Below are 25305 nucleotides of genomic sequence, written 5' to 3' on the forward strand. Positions count from 1 at the left end.
ACATTTATTTTAACTGCATTTTTTACAGATTTGAGGTTTAATTTAGATAGGCTCACGCATCCCAAGTGAATTTTATAATTTTAATTCAATGATCTATAATAAATTTATATAGTTATACAACCATTATCCCCAATTCAGTTTTAGAATATGTCCACTGCCCCTCAAATTTCCTTTGTGCCAGTGGGAGGTCAATCCCTGTGCCATCCACTGATCGGCTTTCTGCTTCTTTAGTTTTGCTTCTCTGCACAAATGGAATCATAGAACAGGCAGTCTTTTGGGTCTGGCTTCTTTCATTTAACCTAATATTTTAATGAAGTTCATCTGTGTGGTTCCAAATATCAGTAGTACATCCTTTTCACTGCTTATAAGTATTCTAACATGGATAAATCACAGTGTGTATCCATTCATTAGTTAAAGGACATTTAGGCTGCTTTCACTTTTTGGCTATCATGAATAATAGTCATGAACATCTGTTATAAGTCTTTCTGTGAACATATGCTTTCTTTCTCTTGGGTAAATACTTAGGAGTGGACCTGCTAATTTGGAGGGTGTGTCTTTAACTTTTTAAGAAACTGCCAAAAAGTGTTTCCAAAGTAGTTTACCATTTTATTTACCTACCAACAATGTATGAAGGTTCTGTTTCTCCATGGTCTTGCCAATATTTTTTTATTATACCCATTCTAATGGGACACAATGGTATCTCATTGTGGTTTTAATGTGTATTTTCCTAATGACGAGCAACTTTTTATGTGCTATTCATATTTCCTCTTTGATGAAATGCCTATTCAAATCTTGTGCTCTTTTTTTTACTGGCTGGTTATCTTAATGAGTTGTAAGAGTTCTTCATATATTTTGGATACAAATCTTTTTTCAGATATATGATTTATAAATATTTTCTCCCAATTTGTGGCTAGTCTTTTCATTTTCTTAATGATGTCCTTTTAGGAGGGCAAATTTTAACTTTTATGAAACCCAACTTATCAAATTTATTTTGTGAACCACGTTTTCAGTGTCATAAAAAAAATCTTTGTTTAGGGAATTCCCTGGCAGTCTGGTGGGTAGGACTTGGTGTTTTCACTGCCATGGCCCAGGTTCAATCCTTGGTGGGGAGCACTAAGATCCAGCAGGCTGCACAGTGCAGAAAAAAAAAAAAAAAAAAAAAACCTTTGCCTAATCCAACATCACAAAGATTTTCTCCTATTTTCTTCCAGAAGTTTTATAACTTTGGTTCTTACACCTTTACATCTTGGAGTTGCTTTCTGTGTATGCTATTAGGTAAGAGTCTAAGTTCTTTTTGTTTCATTCTGTTTTGCACATGAATATCTAATTGTCCCATCCCCATCTATTGGAAAAGCTTATTTTCCCCTTGAATTATCTTGATATCTTTGTTGAAAATTAGCTGATCAGTTGACCATAAATGTGAGAATAGATTCCATTCTGATCTACTGATCTAATAACTATCCCTACACCAACACCACACTGTCTTGGTAACAACAGTTTTACAACAGGCGCTGCATTAGGAAGTGTAAATGACTTTGTTCTTCTTTTTCAAGATCTCTTTTTCACCAGCTTCTTTACACAACCACAGCCAGAAGTCCCTCCTGGTGGCTAGAATTTTGAAGTTTATGTAACGACCTATTTCTCAATTCAGATATAGTTATATCTGGTCTGCAGAATGAGATATCTAAATAAATCAAAATAACTAGTGCTAAAGTTGCATATTTAACGGGTTACTATGCACTTAGATTGATTATATGAATTATCTAAAGGTGGCCATATCATTATGGCTAGTTAAAGCACATCATTATCTGTACTAATATCACCACTAACAAAGAAATACATATTCATACCTGCAGCTCCCACCTAGCTTCACAGGTCGTATTTTTCTAGCTCAGATGCTAACCTTGGTAGGAAATTGAGATTATACTTAGCATTAATAGAATAGGATCATCTCTTTTTCTGAGCTGGGGCTGCTACGTTTTGACTACCTCTGGAGTTACATGAATGAATCATCTCAGCACATCCAAGGGAAAACAGAGGCCTAAATATCAGTGGTGTAACAACTCCAGCTCCTCACCTGTGGCTGGTAGCCAACAGTAGCCACACAGCGATGATCCACAAAAGTGAAGATTCCCTCAATATTGTGTCGAGAGATGAACTCTGTTGGTTGACAAACATTACTCATGTCTGTACAATTGGGAGAACTAGTTACCTGAAAGTAAAGAGATAAAAATGAGATAAAATGACACCATTCTTTACAGATGTACTTCCCATCAGATTCCCAATTTTAGGAATTTCATGAGGCCTAGCTCCACTCCCACACATGTACTCTTCACTAACTTTGTGAAGAAAGATAAAAATTCATTCAACCCCAAACCCACCTACTTTCATTTAGCTAAGTTGTATTCATTATTCAAACTGGAATATTCTCCCAAGTAATCAAGAAACATCTGTTTTTGTAAGGAGAATCAAAATAATTCCACTTTCCTACTGTCAGTTATGAAATGAAAAATGAAAAGAACTCTCTTATATTGTATAGGAGCAAAAGAAATTAGCTGGAAACAGAAAATTTAGCACTGCAAAGCTAAAAGTATGAAAGAGAAAAAGACTTCTCTCTCCAAAAGATCTTTCACTGTCTTCAGTTTCTGCTAATTCGGACAGAAGCAATGTTAAGTGTGAATGCCATATTCCTCCAAATATTTGGAGACTTTCAGAATGCTTCATTTGTATTCAAAGAGTAAAAGAAAAAAATAACATGAACACATCCTGAAGATTCTCTCCCACTGAAAGGGGGTGATATATTAACTGATGCAGAAAATTCATACTTGCCTGCAGTCTGCCAATGGCCACTAGGCAAAACTTGCTCCCCTGGCCAGCTTCTGGGTCATCATCTGGAAGTGAGACACCTTCAAGAAGGGGAAGTTATAAGGCTTAACATGTGTCTCAAATACAACTGCCTTCAAAAATTAGATGCGTAAAGATTTAAAACACACAGATATGATGAGACTAGGTATAAAACAACAAAGAGTGCTAAAAGATAAGAATAAAGGTAAATAACTGAAAGATCATTTATATGAGGTACTGTTTTAAGTATTTTTATATATGTTAATTCATACATTATACTCACATTAACTATAAAAAATTACAGAGCACAGGTCCTACACAAAGTATTCTACAAGATTAACATGGCCAAACCAAATACATATGAAGACATTTTATTTGGCACTCTGTGACCATATCATAGTTAAGAGAATAGATGGCTTGCCTAACCTGTAACTTTCAAATTAAGCAAACAATCAAAAACGAAATTAAACCAAACACCAATAGTTATCTTCTTTGGAAAAGAGAGAAGCCAGGGCTTCAGTGTTTTATGTGGAAAGGGAAGATGGGTGCATTTTCCCACTACTCTTTGCATATTTATCTTCTTTTTACCAAGAAAAACAGTATTTCTTTGAAAGCTACACAGACATATAAAAGACCATATATATTGCAAATGTATCGTTTATACAGTATATAATCTAAAAAGTTCAAACATCATTACAACTTAAAATTAATTTATCTTAATTACATTTAACTACCATTTTGGGGGTGCCTACCATATGCCAGAATGGCAACCCACTCCAGTACTCTTGCCTGGAAAATCCCATGGACAGAGGAGCATGGTAGGCTACAGTCCATGGGGTTGCAAAGAGTCGGACACGACTGAGCGACTTCACTTACTTACTTACTTACCATATGCCAGGCACTAGGCTAAGTTCTTTTCTTACATTAAACCTAATCCTCATAATAACTTTCTACGGGTTATATTATCTCCAGATTATAGATGAGAAAATTGAGGGTTTTTTAAGTCAAGTAATTTACTAAGATACATCACTAGTGAATAACATCAGAAACAAATCTAGGTTTTTCCAAATTCAAAGTTTAACCTCTTACCAAAATACACTACCTTGCCTCTCTTAGGTGCTATCCCTCTAGAACCCCCAATTCCCAGTCATACCTATCCAGCAGGGAGGTAATAAAGTTGTTAAGATTTGGAAATTCTGAAAAGCCAGGTTACAAAGCCAGCTGATCCTTGTACCCCAACCACTTTTCTCACATTCCCTTTTGACCTTTAGTTCCAGTAAAAGACACAGCCAATACTGAGTCATTTTCAAGTCTGAGAAATCCATCTCCCTAACTGGAATAGAAAATCCATAGTGGAAGGGAAGGAGTCCATTTTTTCTTTCCTATTTTCTTATAGTTTATACCAAAGCACATTTCATATGCAACAGGTATATGATAAATGTTAGCTAACTTTCTTGGACTCTGAGGAACTAGCTGCACCCAGAAAGAAATCACTATTCAACTTTCCTACCTGCTGGGGGCCAGGCCTTGATATAGCCTGTGCAGTGGACCACCACGAAATGAGGTTCCCCATCCTTTGCAGAGCCAAGTCCATTCCTAGAAAAATTACAGGTGTGAGGAAAAAACTTTACTCAGTATCATTTAAAAAGCAATGCTGGCTTAGTACCTTTAATTTTAGGCTATTGGGTATTTAAATAATAGGATGACTATACTTGGACCTTTCCCACCCAAAAGTGACCACCATATTTTTTACCTTTGCCAAAGTAAAGCAACTGAAAGGTACTGCAGCAGGAAGAAAGCAGGTAAAGTGGGAGTGTAACTTCCTTATACAGGATGAGCAAAAGATGCTTTAGAAGTTCAGGAAAAATAAAAATGTAACTGAGAAGTGAGGGATGAGGGTAAGGGCTGCTGAAGGAAGTACTATAGTAAGATAGTTGAAAATGTGATGATCTCTACAGGTACCCGACCATCCCTTTGGGTTTTTTGTTTTTTTTTTTTTACTGCTTAAGATCTCACCTGCATCTGTTTCTCACAAAGCTCAGCCTATTCATGGAGACTGAATCCACAGAGCTATTGCCACACCTGTTTCAATGAACAGAGAGATTAAAAGCAATTAAGATGCACTATCATTCATACAACTTGAAAAAAAAAAAAAACCCCAATCGAAAAACGAGCAGAAGATCTAAAGAGACATCTCTCCAAAGAAGAAATACAGATGGCCAACAGGTATGTGAGAAGTTGCTCAATACTGCTAATTAATAGAGAAATGCAAATCAAAACTATAATGAGGTACCACTTCAAACTGGTCAGAATGGTCATAATTAAAAAGTCTCCAAATAAATGCTAGAGAGGATGTGGAGAAAGGGGAACCCTCCTGCACTGATGGGAGGAATTCAAGTTGATGCAGCCACTGTGGAGGTTCCTCAGAATACTAAAAACAGAATTACCATATGATCCAGCAAAACTGTAATTTAAAAAAGATAAATGTATTCCTACATTCGTAGCAGCACTATTCACAATAGCCAAGACATGGAAGCAACCTGATTGTCCATCTACAGATGAATGGGTAAACAAGATGTGGTACATACATAAAATGGAATACTATTCAGCCAAAAAAAAAAGAATGCCATTTGCAGCAACGTGGATGAATCTAGGTATTATTATACCAAGTGAAGTAAGAAAGAGAAAGGCAAATAACATATGATATCACTTCTATGCGGAATCTAAAATAGGACACAAATGAAGCTATCTATGAAACAGAATCAGGGACACAGAGAACAGACAGGGGGTTGCAAAGGGGGACAAAGGTGGAACAGGTTTGGATTGGGAGTCTGGGGTTAGCTGATGCAAACTGGAATATACAGAACGGATAAACAAAAGGTCCTACTGAATGACACACGGAACTATATTCAATATTCTGTGAAAAACCATAATGGAAAAGAACATGAAAAAGAATGTATACATAGATATATGTATAGCTGAGTCCCTTTGCTGTTCAGCAGTAATTACTACAACACTGTAATTCAACAACATTTCAATAAAAAAATAAATTAAAGAAAAAAAGCTGCACTATCAAAGAAGTTTTCATCATTCAACAGCCAGATATCAGGCTCTGGATACAACTTGACACAGAAAATTGGCAACAATGCTCCTAACAATGAAAGATAAAGAAGTCAGGTTTGATATTTCTAAAACTTGTTAACTGTCTCAGAGTTTTTAAGTCAAAATGTTCTAAATGCTCTACAAATGGAGATATTCTCTACATCAGGAGTTAGTACACTTTTTCTGTAAATAACCAGACAGTAACTATTTTCAGCTCTGTAGGCCAAACAATTTGTTACAACTAGTTGACTCTGCTATTAAAAGTATAAAAGCAGCCAGACAGTATGTCAATAAATGGGCATGGTTATGTTCCAATAAAGCCTTATTTACAAAGAGAGTTGCAGTTTGTAGACCCCAGCACTATGCTGCAACAAAATCTATTTGCTGTATTTTGTTATTATCTAGGACTTCCCAGGTGGCACCAGTGGTAAAGAACCTGCCTACCAAGGCAGGAGACTTAAAGAGATGCTGGTCCGATCCCTGGGTTGGGAAGACCCCTGGAGGAGAGGAGCCTGGAGGGCTACAGTCCATAGAATCGCAGAGTCAGACACGACTAAAGCAACTTAGGACACACACAATCACGTTATTATTTAGCTTGCTCCTCCGTATGCCATTGCATTAGCCATTTCCACATATTGGTACACTCTCTCCCATTCTCACTACTCTCTTTCTCTCATTTCTTTAATTATAAATAAAACATACATAGAATTTTGTGTCATGCACTATTCTAAGCATCTTTAAAAAATTTATTTATTTTGGTGTGCTGGGTCTTCATTGCTACACGTGGGCTTTTCCTCTAATTGCAGCAAGTGGGCTTTTCATTACATTGGCTTTTTTTTCTTTTTTCCAGGGTCTACAAATAATTTTATTGAACAAATAACACAACAGCCTTCCTAGATTGAGGACTACCCTCCCCAAGCCATTTCTCACACGCTTAAAGCAGAGAGTTTGCACTGTAAGGAATTTAAAAAAAAAAAATCATTTCTATGTAGAAATCAGACTCTGCCCCAACAACATCATGGACTAAACTACTTACAAGCTTTCACATTTTAAGTATTCCTATTATGGTTGTTCTCTCCTTTCTGCCCCTATCCAGGGGCTCCAGTACTTTTCTTTTGACTGATCCTGAAAGGAGGGGTATACTGTAGGAAAAGGGGTGGTGGGCTCCTCAGAGCTACTGGCACCAGCCCTAGGGTGCTGGGCCTCACCACAGGGTGGCAGATGTGTAAGGGCAAGGGGGATTAAATACAGTAGGTGGGATGGGGCACAGGCATCCAGAGCCCTTCCTGATCCCCATCCTATGCCCTCTCAACTTGGGGTTGGGGGGGGGGGGACAACTAGTTGCAGCGGGGAGGGATCAGGCCAGCCCTGGGTAGAGGGAGAAACCTCCCACACCAGTCCCTACTCCTATTAAAAGCCAGCAAATTGTCCATCCATCTGGGGCTGGGAACAAATGGGCAGGTTGGCAGGAAAAATTGGGCTTGTTCTGCCCCCAGCCTCTGTCCAACACAGGAGGAATTGAGGTAGCAAACGGCTGAAATGCTCCAAAGAGAGGGTAAAGGAAGTGAGGGAAAGGAAGTTCCCACTTTTGTAGAGCTCCCATTGCCCTGGGGCTGGAAAAAGGCAGACCTTGCTTGTAAAGTGCTGTAACCTCTAGCAGGGCTGGGCCCTAGGCAAGCTTGGAAGAATGCAGGCCAGGCAGGGGCACAGGAACCAAGCATTCCTGACCAGCAGGTGCCCTGCCATGCTCCTTGTAGGGATTGCTGGGAAAGGTGGACTGGTAACTCCACCATCAGCCCTCACCAGCTTCCAGCCACCTCTGGTCCACATACAAACCAACACCCAACCAGCACTGTAGGACTGCCCCGCTCACAGCTGAAGGTTCCAGGCCAGTGGAGTTTCTTCACTGTTGTGGCCCCAGCCTAGGTTCCTCAATGGAAGCCACACCTTGAGCCTAGGGGTGTCTTGCTGGGGCAGGGGGTGTTTATGCCTGCCACCCCCCAGGCTCACACCTCATAGAGGATCACAGAGAAATCCACGTGGATGCCGGGGGGATCCAGCTTCACGGTACCCTGAGGAATCACGTTCTTATGCACCCGCCTCAGCTTGGCCCGCTTCTGCCCGTTCTTGGTGACGATTGTCTCCTCATAGAATTCGTGAGCCAGATCCCCATCCTCGTCATAGAACATGGAGCCATGGCGCGTGAATACGAAGGGGGACACGACTCGGCCTCGCGGTCACACCAAAGCTTGCTCAGGGACCGCCGCCTTTGGGCCACCGGCCTCCAGCTTTGGAGCCGCTGGCGCCCATGTCAGGGCCGCCAGCGCGTGGCGGGCCCCACAGTAACTTCGCTCTTACAAGGCCGTTGGCGCCACCATGCCCTGCCTGGGCCTTGGCTCGCAGATGCCGCCGTGGCCGCTGCCGCCAATTCCGCAGACCTACAGAGGCTTCTTTTGTTGAAGAGCACAGGTTCTAGGCAGTGGTTGTGGCACGACAGCTTAGTTACTCTGAGGCCTGTGGGATCTTCCCAGACCGGGGATCGAACCTGTGTCCCCTGCACTGGCAGGTGGATTCTTAACCACTGCACCACCAGAGAAGTCCTAAGCATCTTTATATATATTTATTCATCTAATCTTCATAACAAGTTTATGAGGCTGATATAACTCCCAATATTAGGTGAAGAAATAAAAACACAAAGCAGTCATTTAATCCATTCAAGGTCAGAAGATAACTGATAAATCCAGTAGTCTGGGTCTAGAAGCTACTCCAAACCACTAAGCCACATAATATTAAATTTTGTATCAGTCCCAGGAAACCTTTCTTAATATCCTATTCATCACTTCTAATAAGCATCCTCTCAACAGTCAATTTCCATTACACAATCTGAATTTATTTTGTGACATGAAGAGATGTTCTCTCTACCTGTGATGAAAACTACTACCATCCTTTCTTCAGAATCCTAAAATGTACAGTACGTAACTTATAAATGTTAAATATTAAGTGAAAGGAATCAGAAAGTCTTAAATTTATACTAAAGGGAAGAGAGGGGGGCAGAAGTAGCCTGAGTACATGGACGTTGTCTAGGAATACACCAGGAGAAAAAAGAGAGATACTGGCATCGAACTAGTATGGATTAAAATAAAATCTGAATCAAATATGGGAAGCCAATTTCTTTGTGTCATTTTTTTTTTAAATCAGCAAAATAGTAACCTTGAATTCTACTCTACAGGGCAGTTGTGGAAAATGAGATGACACATAAGCAACTATCATAAGAAGAGTTCAGTAAATACTAGTTTGCTTATCACTTTATTTTGTGTTATGACTAAATCACGTCTTGAGAGTTGAATTTAATCTACCTGGAGCTTAGATTTAAAAGTTTAACTCTTCTGACCAGAAATCAAACCCTCAACTCTGAATTCTTCCTATGACAAGTCACAATCCTCATCCTGACACTCACCTCATACGGCAAATAAATGATCTCCTTGAGCCCATACACATCCTCATGGAAGACTGCTGACCTTCCTTTTTCACTGTTCCAGTCTTCAGATCCAGGATACGCCCTGAAGAAGGATGTGAAGAAGAGTCTGGAGTACACTCTTGTGTGCAGGGAAGAGGGGGAGAGATACTGGAGGCAAAGCTAAGTAAATAGCCTATTGACGCTCCTCAATCTCCTTGCTTATAACAGAATAAGCCAAGTATGAGGTGGATTTTTTTCAAGTCTAAAACACCTCGATTCCCATCAATGAATCTTATGCTTCAGTTCAAAGGCAGCACTGGAAATAACTTTGTGCAAGGGAAGACAGGAGCAGAAGTAGGTAGAGCTGGCAAGCAAGAGCAAGGTTATGTTCTTGGGACTGATTATTTTTATACACATGCATGCAGGTACGCACACACAAACACACAGAGTGAATGTCATTGGTTTAAAAACAAATAATTTTATGTGCTATAGAAAAACGCATCTGTCTCATGCTAAAATTGTCCCTCCTATATTATATAGAAACCAAATGGGAACTTTTGAGAAAAACTAGAAAAATGAAATCCATAAAAACATAAAAGAAGGGAAAGCTAAATACCAACGTTAATATGACCGTAATGGATTTGATTTCAATTACCAGCTTTAATCTGCTTCCACATTAAAATTTTTTCCAGATTGCTTAGCAGCAGATGTGACTTATTTCCTTCAGCCAAACTCTGGCAAAAGGACTGAATAACATTAAACAGAGGCAGCTGGGAGAGGGGGACAAAAACAAGACAGAAAAATAGTGCAGATACAAACAAACAAAAAACACCTGATATACTGAACGATAACCATTCCTCTCTAAAATAAAAATCTATCATCACAGAACCAAGTACAAAGTCAAAGCCAAGCACAACTTGGTAGAAAAAATACCAAGTAATTACCCATACAAATGAGACATAAACATGGATAATTTAATTCTTTTAAAATGACAAGGGAGGTGGTGATATTATAGGTTTGGCCTTTATGGTGTATTTACACTAATATTAAGATTAAAGTAAACTTTTATATAAACACTGTCACTAATGAAACATTTTCTAAGGATGAGCTACAAAATATATTACTTGCATGTGGATAAAAAGTATAGATTATATTCATGAAAGAAGAAAATTCTAAAAGTTTTGCCAGATACGATGGGAAAACTTAAGCATTAAAATACCTCTTCTATCTCAGAAAAAAAGAAGAAAGGACTTGCCACTCATCTCCCATCTACATAGCTCATACCTGTCAGTGCATTTTCCGAAGTGGAAAGCTGCTCACGGAGTTTGTCCACGTCATCTGGGTGCACCTGGTCATAGAGCGTGCTACCAAACCACTCAGACTGCGGCTGGTTCAAAACTGGGGTCACTGAGTCAGAGACGTATACCACCCGGCCTGTCTCACATGAGACAATGAACAGAAAGCCGTCTGCTGCCTCCAAGATCAAATGTTTCAGTTCCTGCCCAAGGAAGAGAAATACAAGTTAATACCAAACTCTTTTAAAAAAAACAAATGTTACTATGGAAAGAAGGAAGACCCTTCAGACCATACATATCTTTCCATAAACAACTGTGGCCTTCTGTTCGACCCACAGGCACGGCTTTGTACCTTAAATATAATCACCTTCACTGACAAGGTAGCTTTCTCCAACAGATAGTTCATCAGTGTGTCTATGTCGCTATCCACCTCCCTCCTCTTTACCTCAGAACTCAAGACAGATAATAAAAATGCTTACCGTTAACAAAAATTTGAGTTCTTGATCTCACCCTCTCTGGTCTCTTAGGATGATGCTCTACAAATATTCATATTGTTCTCTTTCTCCTCAAATCTTAAACATAATCAAGTTTTCCTAATTCTATACAAAACTTCCCTCAACTCTGCCCAACTCTTCTTCCAGGGCCAAGCTTAAATTAAGAGTGATGTCATACTCACTGACTCTACTCCCTTTTCATGTATTTCTCAGTCCATCTGCAATCTCACTCTCAATCACTGCATCTTTCTTCAGCAGGTTACTACAAATAAGGTATTCCCCACTGCCAACTCAAGTGCTCTTTCCAGAGTCTGTACACAATGTCACTACAGATCTGACAGTGTTGTTCATTCTATCCTTTAAAACTTATTTCTGCCTAGCTTCTATGACACCATTCCCAAACTTTTACTTCCTTTCCAAATGTCTCTTCTCTGCTTCAAGCTCCTTTTCCTCTGTTCAAGTTTCAAGTGCGGGCAATTCCAACATTCTGTCTTAACTTCTCTCCTCTATTTATTCCATACTCTCTCTCTGAGAAATCATATCCACTTCTCCACTACGAAATGATTCCCAAGTCTACATTTCTAGACTTGCCTAAAATCTACTAAGCATCTCCAAATAGACATTCTATCAGCAATTCAATTTCAACATCTCAAAACCCAGCAGTATTTCCCTCTTCAAAAACAATCCTCTGTGCTCTTCCAGTACTCTCTTTCTTGACTAACAGTATCCCTTTCCTCTCAGGGTATAGGTCTAAAAAATCTAACTAATCTCTCACACTCCAGTGATAACTCAGCTTATCAATTCTATTTTTAAATATAATGTCATCTCATGCCAAGACTAATGGTCTCCCTGCTTTCACTCTTTCCAATCCATCCTCAAAATGCTACCAATTTTTTATAGCTACCTATTGCCTAAAAATTAAAATCTCAGTTATTTAACATAACACTTAAATATTCCTTCATCAGATCCCAGCCTATCTTTCCATTATCATCTCCCAGGGCATGCTAAACTGATTTTCCTTGAATAACCTGATTATTCTCACAGTGCTTTTAATCAAGCTATTTCCAATATTTACAACACTACTCCCCTATTCTTCACTTTCCATATTTACACTTCTACAGGACTTATTATTGCACCTCTGATATAGATTGGATTCTGTGTTTACATCATGATTTATTTATTTACACATGTTTTTACCTATGACTACCTCTTACCATTCTTTACATTTCTAACAGCACAAAGTACTTGGTTAGCTCACAAAAAGTGCCTAACTGGAAACTGTGTTGTCAGTACAAATTGATTAGCTTTTTCAATGTACATATATATATAATCTGTGCTATATGTGCTTTCATATAGACCATCCTATTTGGGAAAAGTTTTGGTGCTTTCCTCCAAACCACATTCCTTCCTTCCTTCTGATCCTCTGAATAAAAGGATGGCATTACAGGTCAGTTTTTTCTTCCTCATACGTCCTGTATTTTCTGAAATTTTCTGCAATAAGTAAGTGATACTTTCAACAATCAAAACAGAACATGGCTACCGTATGCTCTCTGAAGTCTTTGCTGACTATTCTGACTCAGGCCTAGCCGCTCCGTTTGCTTTACCATCCCGCTAGTATATATGCATTTGTGTGTGTCTGTGTGCTCACTCTGTCAGTTGTGTCAGACTCTTTGCAACCCTGTGAGCTGTAACCCGCCAGCTCCTCTGTCCATGGGACTTCCCAGGCAAAAATACTAGAGTAGGTTACCGTTTCTCCTCCAGGGGATGTTCCCGACCCAGGGAGGGAACCCACGTCTACTGCATTGCAGGCGGATTCTTTACCGCTGAGCCATGGGGGAAGCCAACACATATATTTAATCCTATATAAACTGTTAATAAGTTCTTTAAAGGCATTTCTTCCCATACGCATTTTTCTCATTTTTCACTTATGTGTGTATCCTACTACTCACATATTCACATTCAAACTGAGTTTCTGAAAAGCTGGAAATGTTTTTACTTTCTATTTCTCTCATAGTGCATTGAATATAACAGAGCATATCTCTAAGCAACAACAACTGCCTGTTAGATTCCTTTCATCACTAAAACTGGAAGCTGTTTCAAGAAAAAGAAATATATTACTTTCATCTTCTATAACCCTAAAGCCAGGGAAAAGGACTGGTTCCATGAACACAGTCATCCCTGAGATCCCACTGTTCTTCTACCCTGCAGACTGGATTCATAAGTAAAGTTCTAAAATACCTGTCAGCGTGCTAAATAGTTTTCACAATTCCTCTCTACTTCTGTTTCAAGGATAATAAATGCCATAGTCAGGGATCAAAACTGACTTTCCTATAACCTGAATATTTCCTTCAGAACTGAATTCCTGTCCTTTAAAGAATCTACAGATTCAGCTCTGCTCTGATTCCCAATATAACACACACTTCAGGATTATGGGCATCCACCTCCAAAAGATCAAAACTTTCAAAAAATTCTAGACCCCCTCACGTGTGCTTCCCAGAGACCTGATCAGTGAGGAAAGACGGCTTGTAGGTGCCGTCGGTGGCTGTGTTGCCAGTTCCTCTCAAGGACTTCATGTGAGAAACGGCCATGCGTAAGATGGTGAGCTTGTCCGGTTTCCGAGCCAGGGCGCTACAGGTGGGTACCATGTCTGACAGTTCTGTGATGTAGGCTGTCATCTTGTTCCGTCGTCGCCGTTCAATCTCACTGTGGTTTTCCCTGCATGGAGAGAGAGAGAGGAGAAGCCCCATCCAGGTGGTCATATCTGGCCACTTGGAAGCAGAGAGAGTGACATGGATACCAAGTGAGCTGCTGAAGAAATGCGGTACTTAGATTTAGTGGTGCTTAAGTCTCAGATGTTAGAGTAAGGTCTGCCAAGCTTCTCATGCAGAGCAAGCATGGAATAGAAACTAACAAGGTAGACAAGAGTACAAGCGGATACCAGCAAATCTCTCTAACTCGGAAACTTCACTTCCTATGTAAATTACCACTCCCTCAGAACAAAAAGTGTTTTAAGAAATGACAGTCTTAAAAAACGTTGATTTTATTCACTTAAGTTCCTCAGCTTGGCTGAGTTCTTATTTACCAATTCAACTTTTTAAAGGCTGAAAACATAAAATGACCAATTTTTTCCAACAGAAGTATGTTGCTCAACAGTTGATACGAGAATTGATTAGTATAGACTCCCCTGGTCTATAAAATATTGTTTCTTCTAAGTATCTCTCTTATTCTCAACACTAGAAGGCAGAATTGGACATTCTACTTGCCCCCCTAATGCACAAGGCCCTAGCTTGTCTATCTGGGTGTGGTGCCAGTACACTGAGCTCAAGAGATTTATAAGACACCATTTACTAGAAGTCCCTTAGGATGCCCAATTTGGGACAAAGTGAAAGGGGGAATAGGAAGGAAGATGCTTAAAGGCCTGAAAACAGACAATCTGGATCTCACCACGGTAAGCAGAAAACATCTCCAATACTGATTTCCTCAAAATCAGGGTAAAATTACTGCTAAAAGTATAATTCAATATTTTTCGAATTGGATTTCTGAAAAGCCTAACAGTTCCTCAGTATCTTCCATAGGAATGCTTCAAGGAGAGACTCAAACAACATACTGCATTTCTGTTTCTGTTTTGAGCAGCTTTCTTTTCTCTTTTTTATGGACTTCTATTACCACTAAAGATTCTATCTGAACAAAAGTTCTCTGCCAAAACAAACAAACAAAAAGAAAACAATGAATCCAACTTAAATCTCTTTTTTATGATTAGAGCAAACTAATGTCCAGCAGTTAACCGACTTTTCCAAGGGCCCCCCATTCCCAATGAATGCAATGTTCTTCCCACCATACCACACCAGTTTTCTGAAACGTGAAAGCGTTAGCAGACGTAAGTTAAAATGGCAGCAAAATGAGACTGTGACCCCGCTGAAAGAGGTAACAACAGGTCTCAGAGCGTCGGTCCATATTTAGTTACTCTGCCTGAGAAACATAAAATTCTACTCTTAAACATAAAGCTCCCATTTCCTTGTATCTGACAGGTTTCTGACACTGAAATCCAGAAAACTGATCTTTTAAATAGCCACATCAAGGCTGCTAAGCTTTTCTAAGAAACCACAAGATTCACTCACCAAAGCCACACCAGTACTGTTGTGACAAGGTAATCTAGGCTGTGAGTGTATCCAGGAAAAGGGTGAGCTTTCTAGAAGGGTGTGGAGTAAATACTGAGGTCTAAAGACTAGGAACTAGTTGCAAACACAGATATATTTATTGGCTTTCTGATAAAAGTATTTTCCTGCTAAAGTATTGACTGGCACAGCTGCACTGTTTCTAAAAGCTTTTTATTCTGCGAAACTTAGTGTGCTAAGATAAAGGGAAATCTATAAAACTAATAGCAATTTCTTAAATTCCTAAGTTCCCTCAACTCACCCACTTTCTGCTGGGGGAAGCCAAAGTTCCTGTTATATACAAACTTCTAAAAATCTTGTCCTCTCTTGCCACAGACAAAGAAAAACATGAAGAGAAAGGGGAAGAAAAGAGCAGAAATAAAAAAAGGATAGAAAAAGCAGCAGCATCCACTTCATCGTGCCAAAAGACACCATTTTCCTACCTGGCAAGTCTCTCCTTATCCGCAGAGCTCTGCTCATCATCCGACCTAAAAACAGAATTAATGAACTAAGCTAAACATAAAATAAGAAGAAAGGAAGGAAGAAAAGGGGGGAAGGAAAGAAGGAAGGGGAGAAAGGGAAAGAGAAAAGAGGGAGGAGAAAAGGGGGAAGGGAAGGGAAGAAAATAACAGAAAAAAACAGATACAGAGAAGAGAGGGGGGAAATGGAAACATAGACAAGAACCTTGCCTGTAACTAGACAAAACCATTTGTCAGAATAAAGGAAAAGTAACTTACAGGACAAAGGTCAACATAAAAGCAAGTCCAATATTCATTATAAATGAACATAATCTGAGCACAGAAACCCAATTATCTCTTTAGAAACCAAGCAGACATACTATTTGAATAAGAACTAAACAAGGGGATACCATTTTCACATACTGCTTCCAATCTGGAAAGAAACTTATATTCACATATGCTATTTCTACATTGAAAAAAAAAAATCAAGCAGTAAATCATGTTAAGAACATCAAACAAGTGATCACAAACACAATCTCTCTATAACACACATACAGCACACATGTGCTCACAGAGAAAATAACCAACTAGGTTTCCCTGGAGAATTATATAAATAAAACCAAGAGCTAGGTATCTAGTATATCCCCTATCAATGATTTGATCTTGAAGTGGTACATTTCTCTTCTGTCACTTTCCCATTTCTCTGCAATAAAGCTGTAACATTGCTGGATCCTAGATCAACTCCCTCTTCCCTGGAGGGGGCTACAAAGGTTTACCACTAAATTTCTCTGAATAACTGAAATACTATAAGGGTTTGTGGCAAATGAAGAAAAACGTTGGTAGTTGGTGCTGGTAGTTCAGTTTATCAGTAATCAATTCCATCTTAAATATATACATAAGTACATGTATATAAAAAGATTAAGAATAGATTAAGAAAAAATATCTAAGCATGATATATTAACAGACTGAAAAAACAGCTATTAAAAAATGACAACTACAATGACTTTATCAATACATAGGGAAATTTCTAGAAAATGGTCAGCAGGGGGGAGAAAAGAGACAAAAAAAAAACAGTAATGACAAGAACCACGTGAAAACTTATGCATATTGACAAGAGAAAGAAAAAGGTGGTATTAAGTAAAGTTTCATATTCACTGGGTTATTATAATTCCTTAACAAGCTACAAATATTTTTTCAAAAAGTTGGGAAAATTCATTTCATCTTTTGAAGACCCTCTACTGAATCCCAAACAAGAATATTTGAGGTGAACTAGTTAACAAATCTTAAAGAAATGAGTTCTGGGAATTCCCTGGCAGTCCAGCGGTTAGCACTCCACACATTCACTGCTGAGGGTACCAGTTCAATCCCTGGTCATGGAACTAAGATCCCACAAAGAAATGAACTCTGTTGTTTGCAAGTTAAATATCTAAAATTATGATTACTACTCCTACCAATACAGATCCATAATCCCTTATCTACTTCAATATTTCCAAATAAAATGCAGAATGTGTAAATATTCACATTAAGCAAGACAAATGAAGACTAAAACAGTTCAGGTCATGTTTTCATAGCTTTTTGGAATTTCAATCAAGAGACTGAAACCCATACCACCACTATTATTTGATGGCTTCACTTTCTAATGCAGTTTTTTAAAAACTACTGCCCAAGTATCTACTGTTAACTTCTCGTTTGAGAGATGATTCACATCCTAAAGCGTTTATAGATATCTTCTTCAGATTTAAAGTAACTGCAAATTCTTCAGAAACCTTTGAATCTGCTCCTTTTCCACTGCCACTGACACCATTCTAGCCCAGGCTCTCATAATTTTATCACTGTCTTATTATTTCAGTGGTATCCCATTTACCTTCTTGACTACAGTGCTTCTCTTTAATGAGTCCTACATAAAGCTACTAGAGAAAAATTCCATATGCATTTTATATTAATACATTATCATTTCATTCAAAGCTTATGATGGCATCTCACTGCTTCAGAGTAGTTTAAAACTACTCTGATTGATATTGCTTAGCCCTTGACATCAACAGTTCTCAACGTATGGGCTCCAAACCGGCAGCATCAGCAATGAGTAAGTAGTAACTGCTTAGTTAAGCATTGGATTTTAGATTATTCTCTTTTCTGATGTGGCTGCAAATTCAATTTTTAAAAAACAAATTATTTACTGCTTAACAATATACAGAATAAACCAATATGAGTTGAGAGGATTTGTTTAATATAAACCAAAGTATTTTTCATCCTCTAGACAGGTAACTTAAACAAATGTATTTCAATAAAAACTGCACTCTTTGTATAACTGTTTCTTTGCTGTCATCTTTAAAAGAATAAAATCATTATCTGTACAGATTTTGTAGATCCACTTAATAATAAATGCAACTAAGAAATTCACATTGTGTTTCTGAGGACACCCAGTAAGCACAATGTATAGCTATTTATCACATACATAAAAACACTGTTTAGGTATACCCTTTGTTTAGGTATACCCTTAGTTTGGCACCATAAGTCTGAAGCCGTGTTACCTGACCATAAACAACAATCATAATACTAATTTTCACCAGTTGAGACTGGGCAGAGAAATTAACTCTCATTGAGAAAAAATTAAAACTGAGAATGTTTAAATTGCCTGGTCCCACAACAAGGACCAAGATGCTCTACTACATTACCTGGCAAACCGCTCCTTATCATTAGACATCTGATCATCATCACACCTGAAGGAGGAAAAAAAGGATTAATCCAAGGCATTACACTTGTTGTATCTATTTCGTTCTGAAAGGAGAACCAGAAAGGGGTAAAAATATTCAGCAAAAAAATCCAATTGAAAAGGCAGCACGAAGCAATAGAGATAATAATATCATCTCACAGAACTTAAAAATTCATGATTATTATCTGTCTGTTTTCTAATGTCTCCTTTACTCTTACTTACCAAACATTCCAAAAAAAGATGTTGAGCTCACCAGGGTACAACTGACTTCCCTGTCAATACCGAGGGATAGTTTTGCTTTTCTTTAATTACGTCAAGAACCATGTAACATCAAATTTGCCATCTTAACCATTTTTAAGTGTATATGGCTCAGTAGCACTAATTATATTCACACTGGTATACAAAGTATCTCTAGAACTTTTTCACACTGAAAAACAAACTCTATAGCTACTGAACACCATCTTCTCATTCTCTCTGTCTCCATGCCACCCCTGGCTCTTGACAACCACCACTCCACTTTGTCTCTCTGATTTTAACTATTTTACATCCTCACATAAGTGAAATCATACAGTATTTATCTTTTTTTGACAGGCTTATTTCATTTAGTATAATGTCCTCAAGGTTCATCCATGTGGTATTATGTGACAGAATTCCCTTCTTTTAGAATTAAGGCTGAGTAGTATTACATTTGTGAGTAGATATCTGGGGTGCTTCCATCTCTCAGTTACTGTGAAAAATGGAGCAGTGAACATGAGTGTACAAATTTCTCTAAGATCTTGCTTTCAATTCTTTTGGATATATAACCAGAAGTGGCACTGCTGGATCATATAATATTTGTTTTTAATGTTTCAAGGAACCTCCGTACTGTTTTCCAAAGTGGCCGTACCATTTTACATTCCTACCAACAGTACACAAGAGTTCCAATTCCTCCATATCCTTACCAGTGCTTGCTATTTTCTGGATTTTTTGATGGTAGCATTCTAATGGCCTACTCATTGTAGTTTTGATTTGCATTTCTCTAAATGATTAGTAATGTTGAGTGTCTCTCCATATGATTTTTAGCCATTTGTGTATGTTCTTTGGAGAAATGCCCATTCAAATCCTTTGCTCATTTTTTAAGCAGGTTGTTTTCTGTTACAGGAGTTCTGCAAGTATCACATCAGATATACGATTGGCAAATATTTTCTTTCATTCCATAGGTTACCTTTCCACTGTGCTTCCTTTGATGTGCAAAAGTTTCTAGAAGTCTTAAATTATGATTTAAACGATGAACAACATCTCTTTGATTAAGAAAACACAATCCACTCACCTCAACAACTTCTATTTAACAAGCTGATGAATCCTGTTTGCTACTACAGAAACCGCAAAGGAGGATGTGTTGAACGAGGTAAACCTAACTATGAAAACACCACTTCTCTTCTCCAGATGATCTAAATTTTCCTCTTCTCACTGCCACAGGACATAACAAAAATCCATCCCCTTTGGGCAGAAAGAGCCTTTGTGAGACAGGTAAGACTCACAAAATTTTCAGTTAAGCCAGTTATTCCAATTACAGCCAAAATTTATACTTTAGGATACTTGAGGATTTATATAAATCCTCAACTAATTTGACCCCAAAAATTTTCTTTGAAAATAACTAGAGAGCAGACATAGAGGTGTAGTGGAATTTCAGCTCAAGGACAAATTAGTTTGTTTCTAAGACACAAAATATACTATAAATCACACGCTACAAACTCTTGATGAGAAAAGAGACCTATAATTTACATATTAACTTTGAATCTCAAGAATGTATCTTCCAGGTCCTTGCTACTCAAAGTGTGGTCAGTGGACCAGAAACAGCAGCATCACTTAGGAATCTGTAAGAATGCAGAATCTTGGGCACTATCCGAGACCTAACAAATTATAATCTTCATCTTGTCAAGAACCCCCTGGTGGATTTGTACCTGCATTTCTTTGAGCTTGAGAGCATTATTTTAGTACTAGCAACTCTGATATTGTATGTAGAATTTCAAATCCTTCATATTCTTAAAAATTATTTCATAGTGTTGCCTGGAGAATATAGCAAAATGACACTTGAACAAAGTGATGAAAAGAGGTAATAAATTACAACTTGCATCACCAAGGAGACTGATTTAATCCACCAAGTATCCACCAAGTATTAAGCTGATTTACAAATTTACAGATACAATGCAAGTAAGACTTTCACTCTCAGACCAAAGCGGAAAATTCCAACTAAAAAAATGTACCAGGAATTCCCGTTTAGGACTCCGTATTTCCACTGCCCGGGGCACGGGTTCAATCCCTGATTGAGGAACTAAGATCCTGTAAGCCATGAAGCCGGAAAAACAAAAGTTCTAATGATCAAGTAAAAAAAATTTGGTGATGACTCTCCTGGGCATGCATAATGACCTATTTGGTAGGATCAATTATGAAAACTTCTTTTTAAGGTTGGGGAAAGGAAAAATAAACGTTTTAAAATTTGTGTGTAGTTTGTGACTACCAGATTTTGTGGAATGGAAGCAATGGCTCAGGGCTAGAGCTAAATGACAGGAATAAATAAGACTAGTGATTACCTCTATCCCATTCATATGCACATCTACTACTACTATTATATTTATTATTGTAATTAGGGATTCCTAATTGGAGGAATGTGCACTGGAGTTCCAGTGTGGAAAAAAGTCTATTCTTGCATAGAAAGTGAAATCTTTTCCCCTCTTTACATTTGCTGACAGTCATTAATGCTCAAGACCTCTTTTGGAAAATGGCTTTCTCCAATATTTTGCAACTATTTCTTTATGGTAGCCAAGTCACAGTTGTTGTTTTCGAGAATATCTGGCAGTGTTCCACAGCTGGGCAGAAGCTAAACACATGAGCTTTAACTTTAAATACTGCAAAAACAATAATAATAGATAGACAGATGTCACTGACTCAACTAAGCACTATAAAACTAAACAATGGCAAGCAATTTACAATATGGGCATCTTCTGTATAAAAACAAAAAATGAGGAGACACTGACTATATATGCACACATATACGTGCATTTAAATACACTTACATACACACTGAATATTTGTGGAAGGATACTTATAAACTGGAAACTATAGTCTCAGGAGAAGGATTCTGAAGGTATGAAGTGAAGATGTACTTTCATTACATATAACCTTGTACTGTTTAACAATTTTGTGATAAAGTATGTTTATATTTCTTTTAAGAACTTAGTTCAAATAATAAAATCCAGAAACTCACATAGTAAAATAAATTTTTTTAAGAACAGGGCTCCTTTATTTATTTTTCAAATATGTGTTACTCTGCAATGTAGACATTACCTAAGTAGCATTTTCAACTTTGAAAAGAAAAAAAAGGCAGGGTGTAATCAAGGTTACCTTCCATTCTTTGACTCTTACTGCTTTCCTGACCTCAAAGCAAAGCAAAGTAAGGACTTCCCTGGTGGTCCAACGGGTAAGACTCCATGCTCCCAATGCAAGGGGCCTGAGTTCGATCCCTGGTTAGGCAACTAGGTCCCACATGATGAAGTAAAGATCCAACATGTAGCAACAAAGATCCTGCATGCTGCAGCTAAAACCCAACATAGCACCAACCCCACCCCCCAAAAAAAAACCCACAAAGCCAAGTAACTGGTCTTATGCAAGAACAGAAATTTCCTTTCTCTGAAAGTACTCCTTCACCAATATATTGAAAAGTTCGTTTTCAGTTCTCTAGAAGGTTCAGTACTACAAGGATACAAATTCTAATTCCTCCTCTGTAGGAGAAATAAATGAGTATCACAGGGCAACTTTAGTACCTTAATGACCTCCCAACTAATTACTCCTTGCAGAATTCACTACCTGGTGCAGCCCACTCCCATATTGAGTCAGAACTTGGACTTATGACTTGTTCTGGCCAACAGGACAACAGCAAATGTCAATACAAAGCAGATGCTTGATAATAAGCACTTGGACTGAGACTTGCCCTTTGTATTACAGCCATCACCATGTAAAGAAACTCAAGTCTGCCCTCTTTAAGGATAAATGACCACAAAAAAAAAAAAAAAGAGAGAGAGAGAGAAAGATACCCAGCATTATCATCTGAGTCCAGTTCCCAGATGACAAGGCAGCTGAATGCAGTCTTAAGAATCAGCAAGATCAGCAGAATAACCAATCGACAGAATTGTAAGAAATAATAAATCATTGTTATTTTTAAGCCACACAACTACAGGTAACTGATACAGAGGGTCTTGAAAATTCTATATCCTCTTCTCATTGAGCACTTTCCTCTGGAGTTATTACCAGAATGCTTGGAAATTGTATGGGGTATAACAGGAAATTTTAGTTTTAGGATGAAGGACTCTCCTCAGGTCTAAAGATAAAAATATGAGTCATAAAGATAATTAATTTTTAATATCAGAAACCTAGATAAAGTTTTACGATCTTACCTCAAAAATTTACTGTTCCCTTCTCCATCATCATCAAAATCCAATCTGAGGAAAGTCAACAAAAAATATTATAAGACTACTGATAACACAGAATATTAAAAAAAATTAAAATTCTAAACCCACAATCTATCAGAACACCCACTCAAAAGGAAGAAGGAAAAGAGGAAGTGGACATAAGCAAAGATATACTTACTACCTCTTCCTTGTTGAACCAAATTGGGCAAAGAAATTGGTCAATCAAAAATGAGTACCAGACTTCCCTTGTGGTCCAGTGGTTAAGAATCTGCCTGCCAAGCGGGGGACACAGGTTCGATCCTTGGTCTGGGAAAATCCCACATGCCACAGGGCAACTAAGCTCATGTGCCACAACTACTGAGCCCGTGCACATAAAGCCCGAGCTCCGCAACAAGAGAAGCCACCACAATGAGAAGCCCAGAAATCACAACTAGAGAGTAGCCTCTGCTCTCCACAGCTAAAGAAAGCCTGTGCACAGCAACAAAAACCCAGCACAGCCAAAAATAAATGATAAATAAGTAAATAAAGAGACATGGGTTCTAGTCCTCGGGTTGGGAAGATTCCCTGGAGGGCATGGCAACCTACTCCAAAACTCTTGCCTAGAGAATCCCATGGACAGAGACACCTGGCGGGCTATCATTCATGGGGTCGCAAAGAGTCTGACATGACTAAAGCAGTTTAGCAAGTAAATAATTTTTTTCTTTAAAAAGAGTGACTACTGCTACCTTTATTTTCCTGGGGTAGCAATCCACCTTTGTCAAAGTTTTACATCAGAGTACAACCTCACAAAAGGAGCAGGAATCTACTCAAAAAGGACAAGGAAAACATTAGTATGAGTAATTCAGGTCTTTATTTTTCATTTCTATAGTCTATTCTAGGCTATGTTACCAGCTCTCTGAAATATCTCTCAAAACAGTGATGTTCCATAAGGAAGTGATTTAAGGCCTCCGAAGGTTGGGTTTTTGTTTGGCCACACTGCACAGCTTGTGGAATCTTAGTTCCCAGGTAGAACCAAATATGAGCCCTCAGCTGTGAAACGGAGAAGGCAATGGCAACCCACTCCAGTACTCTTGCCTGGAAAATCCCGTGGACAGAGGAGCCTAGTGGGCTGTAGTCCACGGGGTTGCTAAGAGTCGGACACGACTGAGTGACTTCACTTTCACTTTCATGCATTGGAGAAGGAAATGGCAACCCACTCCAGTGTTCTTGCCTGGAGAATCCCAGGGATGGGGGAGCCTGGTGGGCTGCCGTCTATGGGGTCACACAGAGTCGGATACGACTGAAGTGACTTAGCAGGAGCAGCAGCAGCAGTAACAGCTGTGAAAGCACAAACTTTTAACCAATGAACCACAAGAGAATTCCCCGAAGATTGTTAAATAATGTTTCTTTCCTTCATTCATCCAATGAACATATAATACATGCTACATTCCAGATAGTGTACTAGATGAGTTGAAAACAAAAGATTTGCCCTCAAAGGCTTCTTTTCCTAGACAAATATAAATATATAAGTGAAAATGAGAAAGCATCATATGAGGAGCACAATCAATAAGCTATAGATGCTTAGTGAAAAAAGAGGCGACCTTCAATTCAACGGATTAGGCAAGATTATAGGTAATGAGATAGGCAATCTCCTATTAATCTCTATACTAAACTAAAACGTAACTCATGTTACCATCTTAACCCAGTGATCTTGGCATCTCCATTAGAGCGATAACCTGATATTATAGGCCTCTAAATGGATTATATATGAAGTACATAGCATTAATCCTGAAAGTGCCCATTTTTCTTCCTCCCTGTAGCCCCAGATCACATGTCAAAATCAACCTACTGACCCAATAACTTCATTTCTAAGACTCTATCCTAAAGAAACAACTCAGAAAAAATTTATGTACAAAGATACTCATTAAGCATTACAATATAATAGTATATCTTCAAAACTGTTTAAATGTCCCAAAATAGAAATTAAGTACATCCTTCTATGTAACTATTTTAAATTATGTTTCTATATAATATGTAACAGTATGGGAAAAAGAGTTATTTTACACAATTAGATCAAAAGACTAGGCTACCAAAACAAATATATGATTATAACTACATGTAAAGAATGAAGTAATTATGCAAAAAAACTAACGGGAGATGCATTTGGGTAGTAAGATGACTGCTTTACGACTAGTCTTCTAACTTTCTACATTTTCTAGTATTTCTTTAAAAAAATGTATCATTTCTTTTAATATATTTTCCTCCTTACCAGTAATACAAACACTTCAGAAAATGTAGAAATAATTAAAAACAAAAGAAAAAATAAATCACCCATAATCCCATCACCCAGACTAACTGATA

The 25305-nt window shown here is 38.2% G+C and overlaps 1 protein-coding gene across 3 annotated transcripts in view; it reads right to left on the minus strand.

Moving 5' to 3' along the window:
* The window catches only part of ARNT (aryl hydrocarbon receptor nuclear translocator), a 68848-nt gene that overhangs the window by 11336 nt on the left and 32207 nt on the right, over positions 1-25305 (minus strand). For all 3 annotated transcript variants that reach the window (XR_006267351.1, XM_043457628.1, XM_043457637.1), the window contains 10 exons: positions 22951-22995; positions 18480-18524; positions 15790-15834; positions 13694-13907; positions 10688-10901; positions 9404-9506; positions 4861-4926; positions 4355-4440; positions 2830-2906; positions 2078-2212 (listed from right to left, as the gene is read on the minus strand). Coding sequence is in view for 2 of the 3 variants with exons in the window: in XM_043457628.1 (XP_043313563.1) it covers positions 2078-2212; positions 2830-2906; positions 4355-4440; positions 4861-4926; positions 9404-9506; positions 10688-10901; positions 13694-13907; positions 15790-15834; positions 18480-18524; positions 22951-22995 (1030 nt within the window). In the remaining variant the exon portion in view is untranslated. The remainder of the gene's footprint in view (positions 1-2077; positions 2213-2829; positions 2907-4354; positions 4441-4860; positions 4927-9403; positions 9507-10687; positions 10902-13693; positions 13908-15789; positions 15835-18479; positions 18525-22950; positions 22996-25305) is intronic.

Source organism: Cervus canadensis, chromosome 2 (assembly GCF_019320065.1).
Source record: "Cervus canadensis isolate Bull #8, Minnesota chromosome 2, ASM1932006v1, whole genome shotgun sequence".
Taxonomy (NCBI): domain Eukaryota; kingdom Metazoa; phylum Chordata; class Mammalia; order Artiodactyla; family Cervidae; genus Cervus; species Cervus canadensis.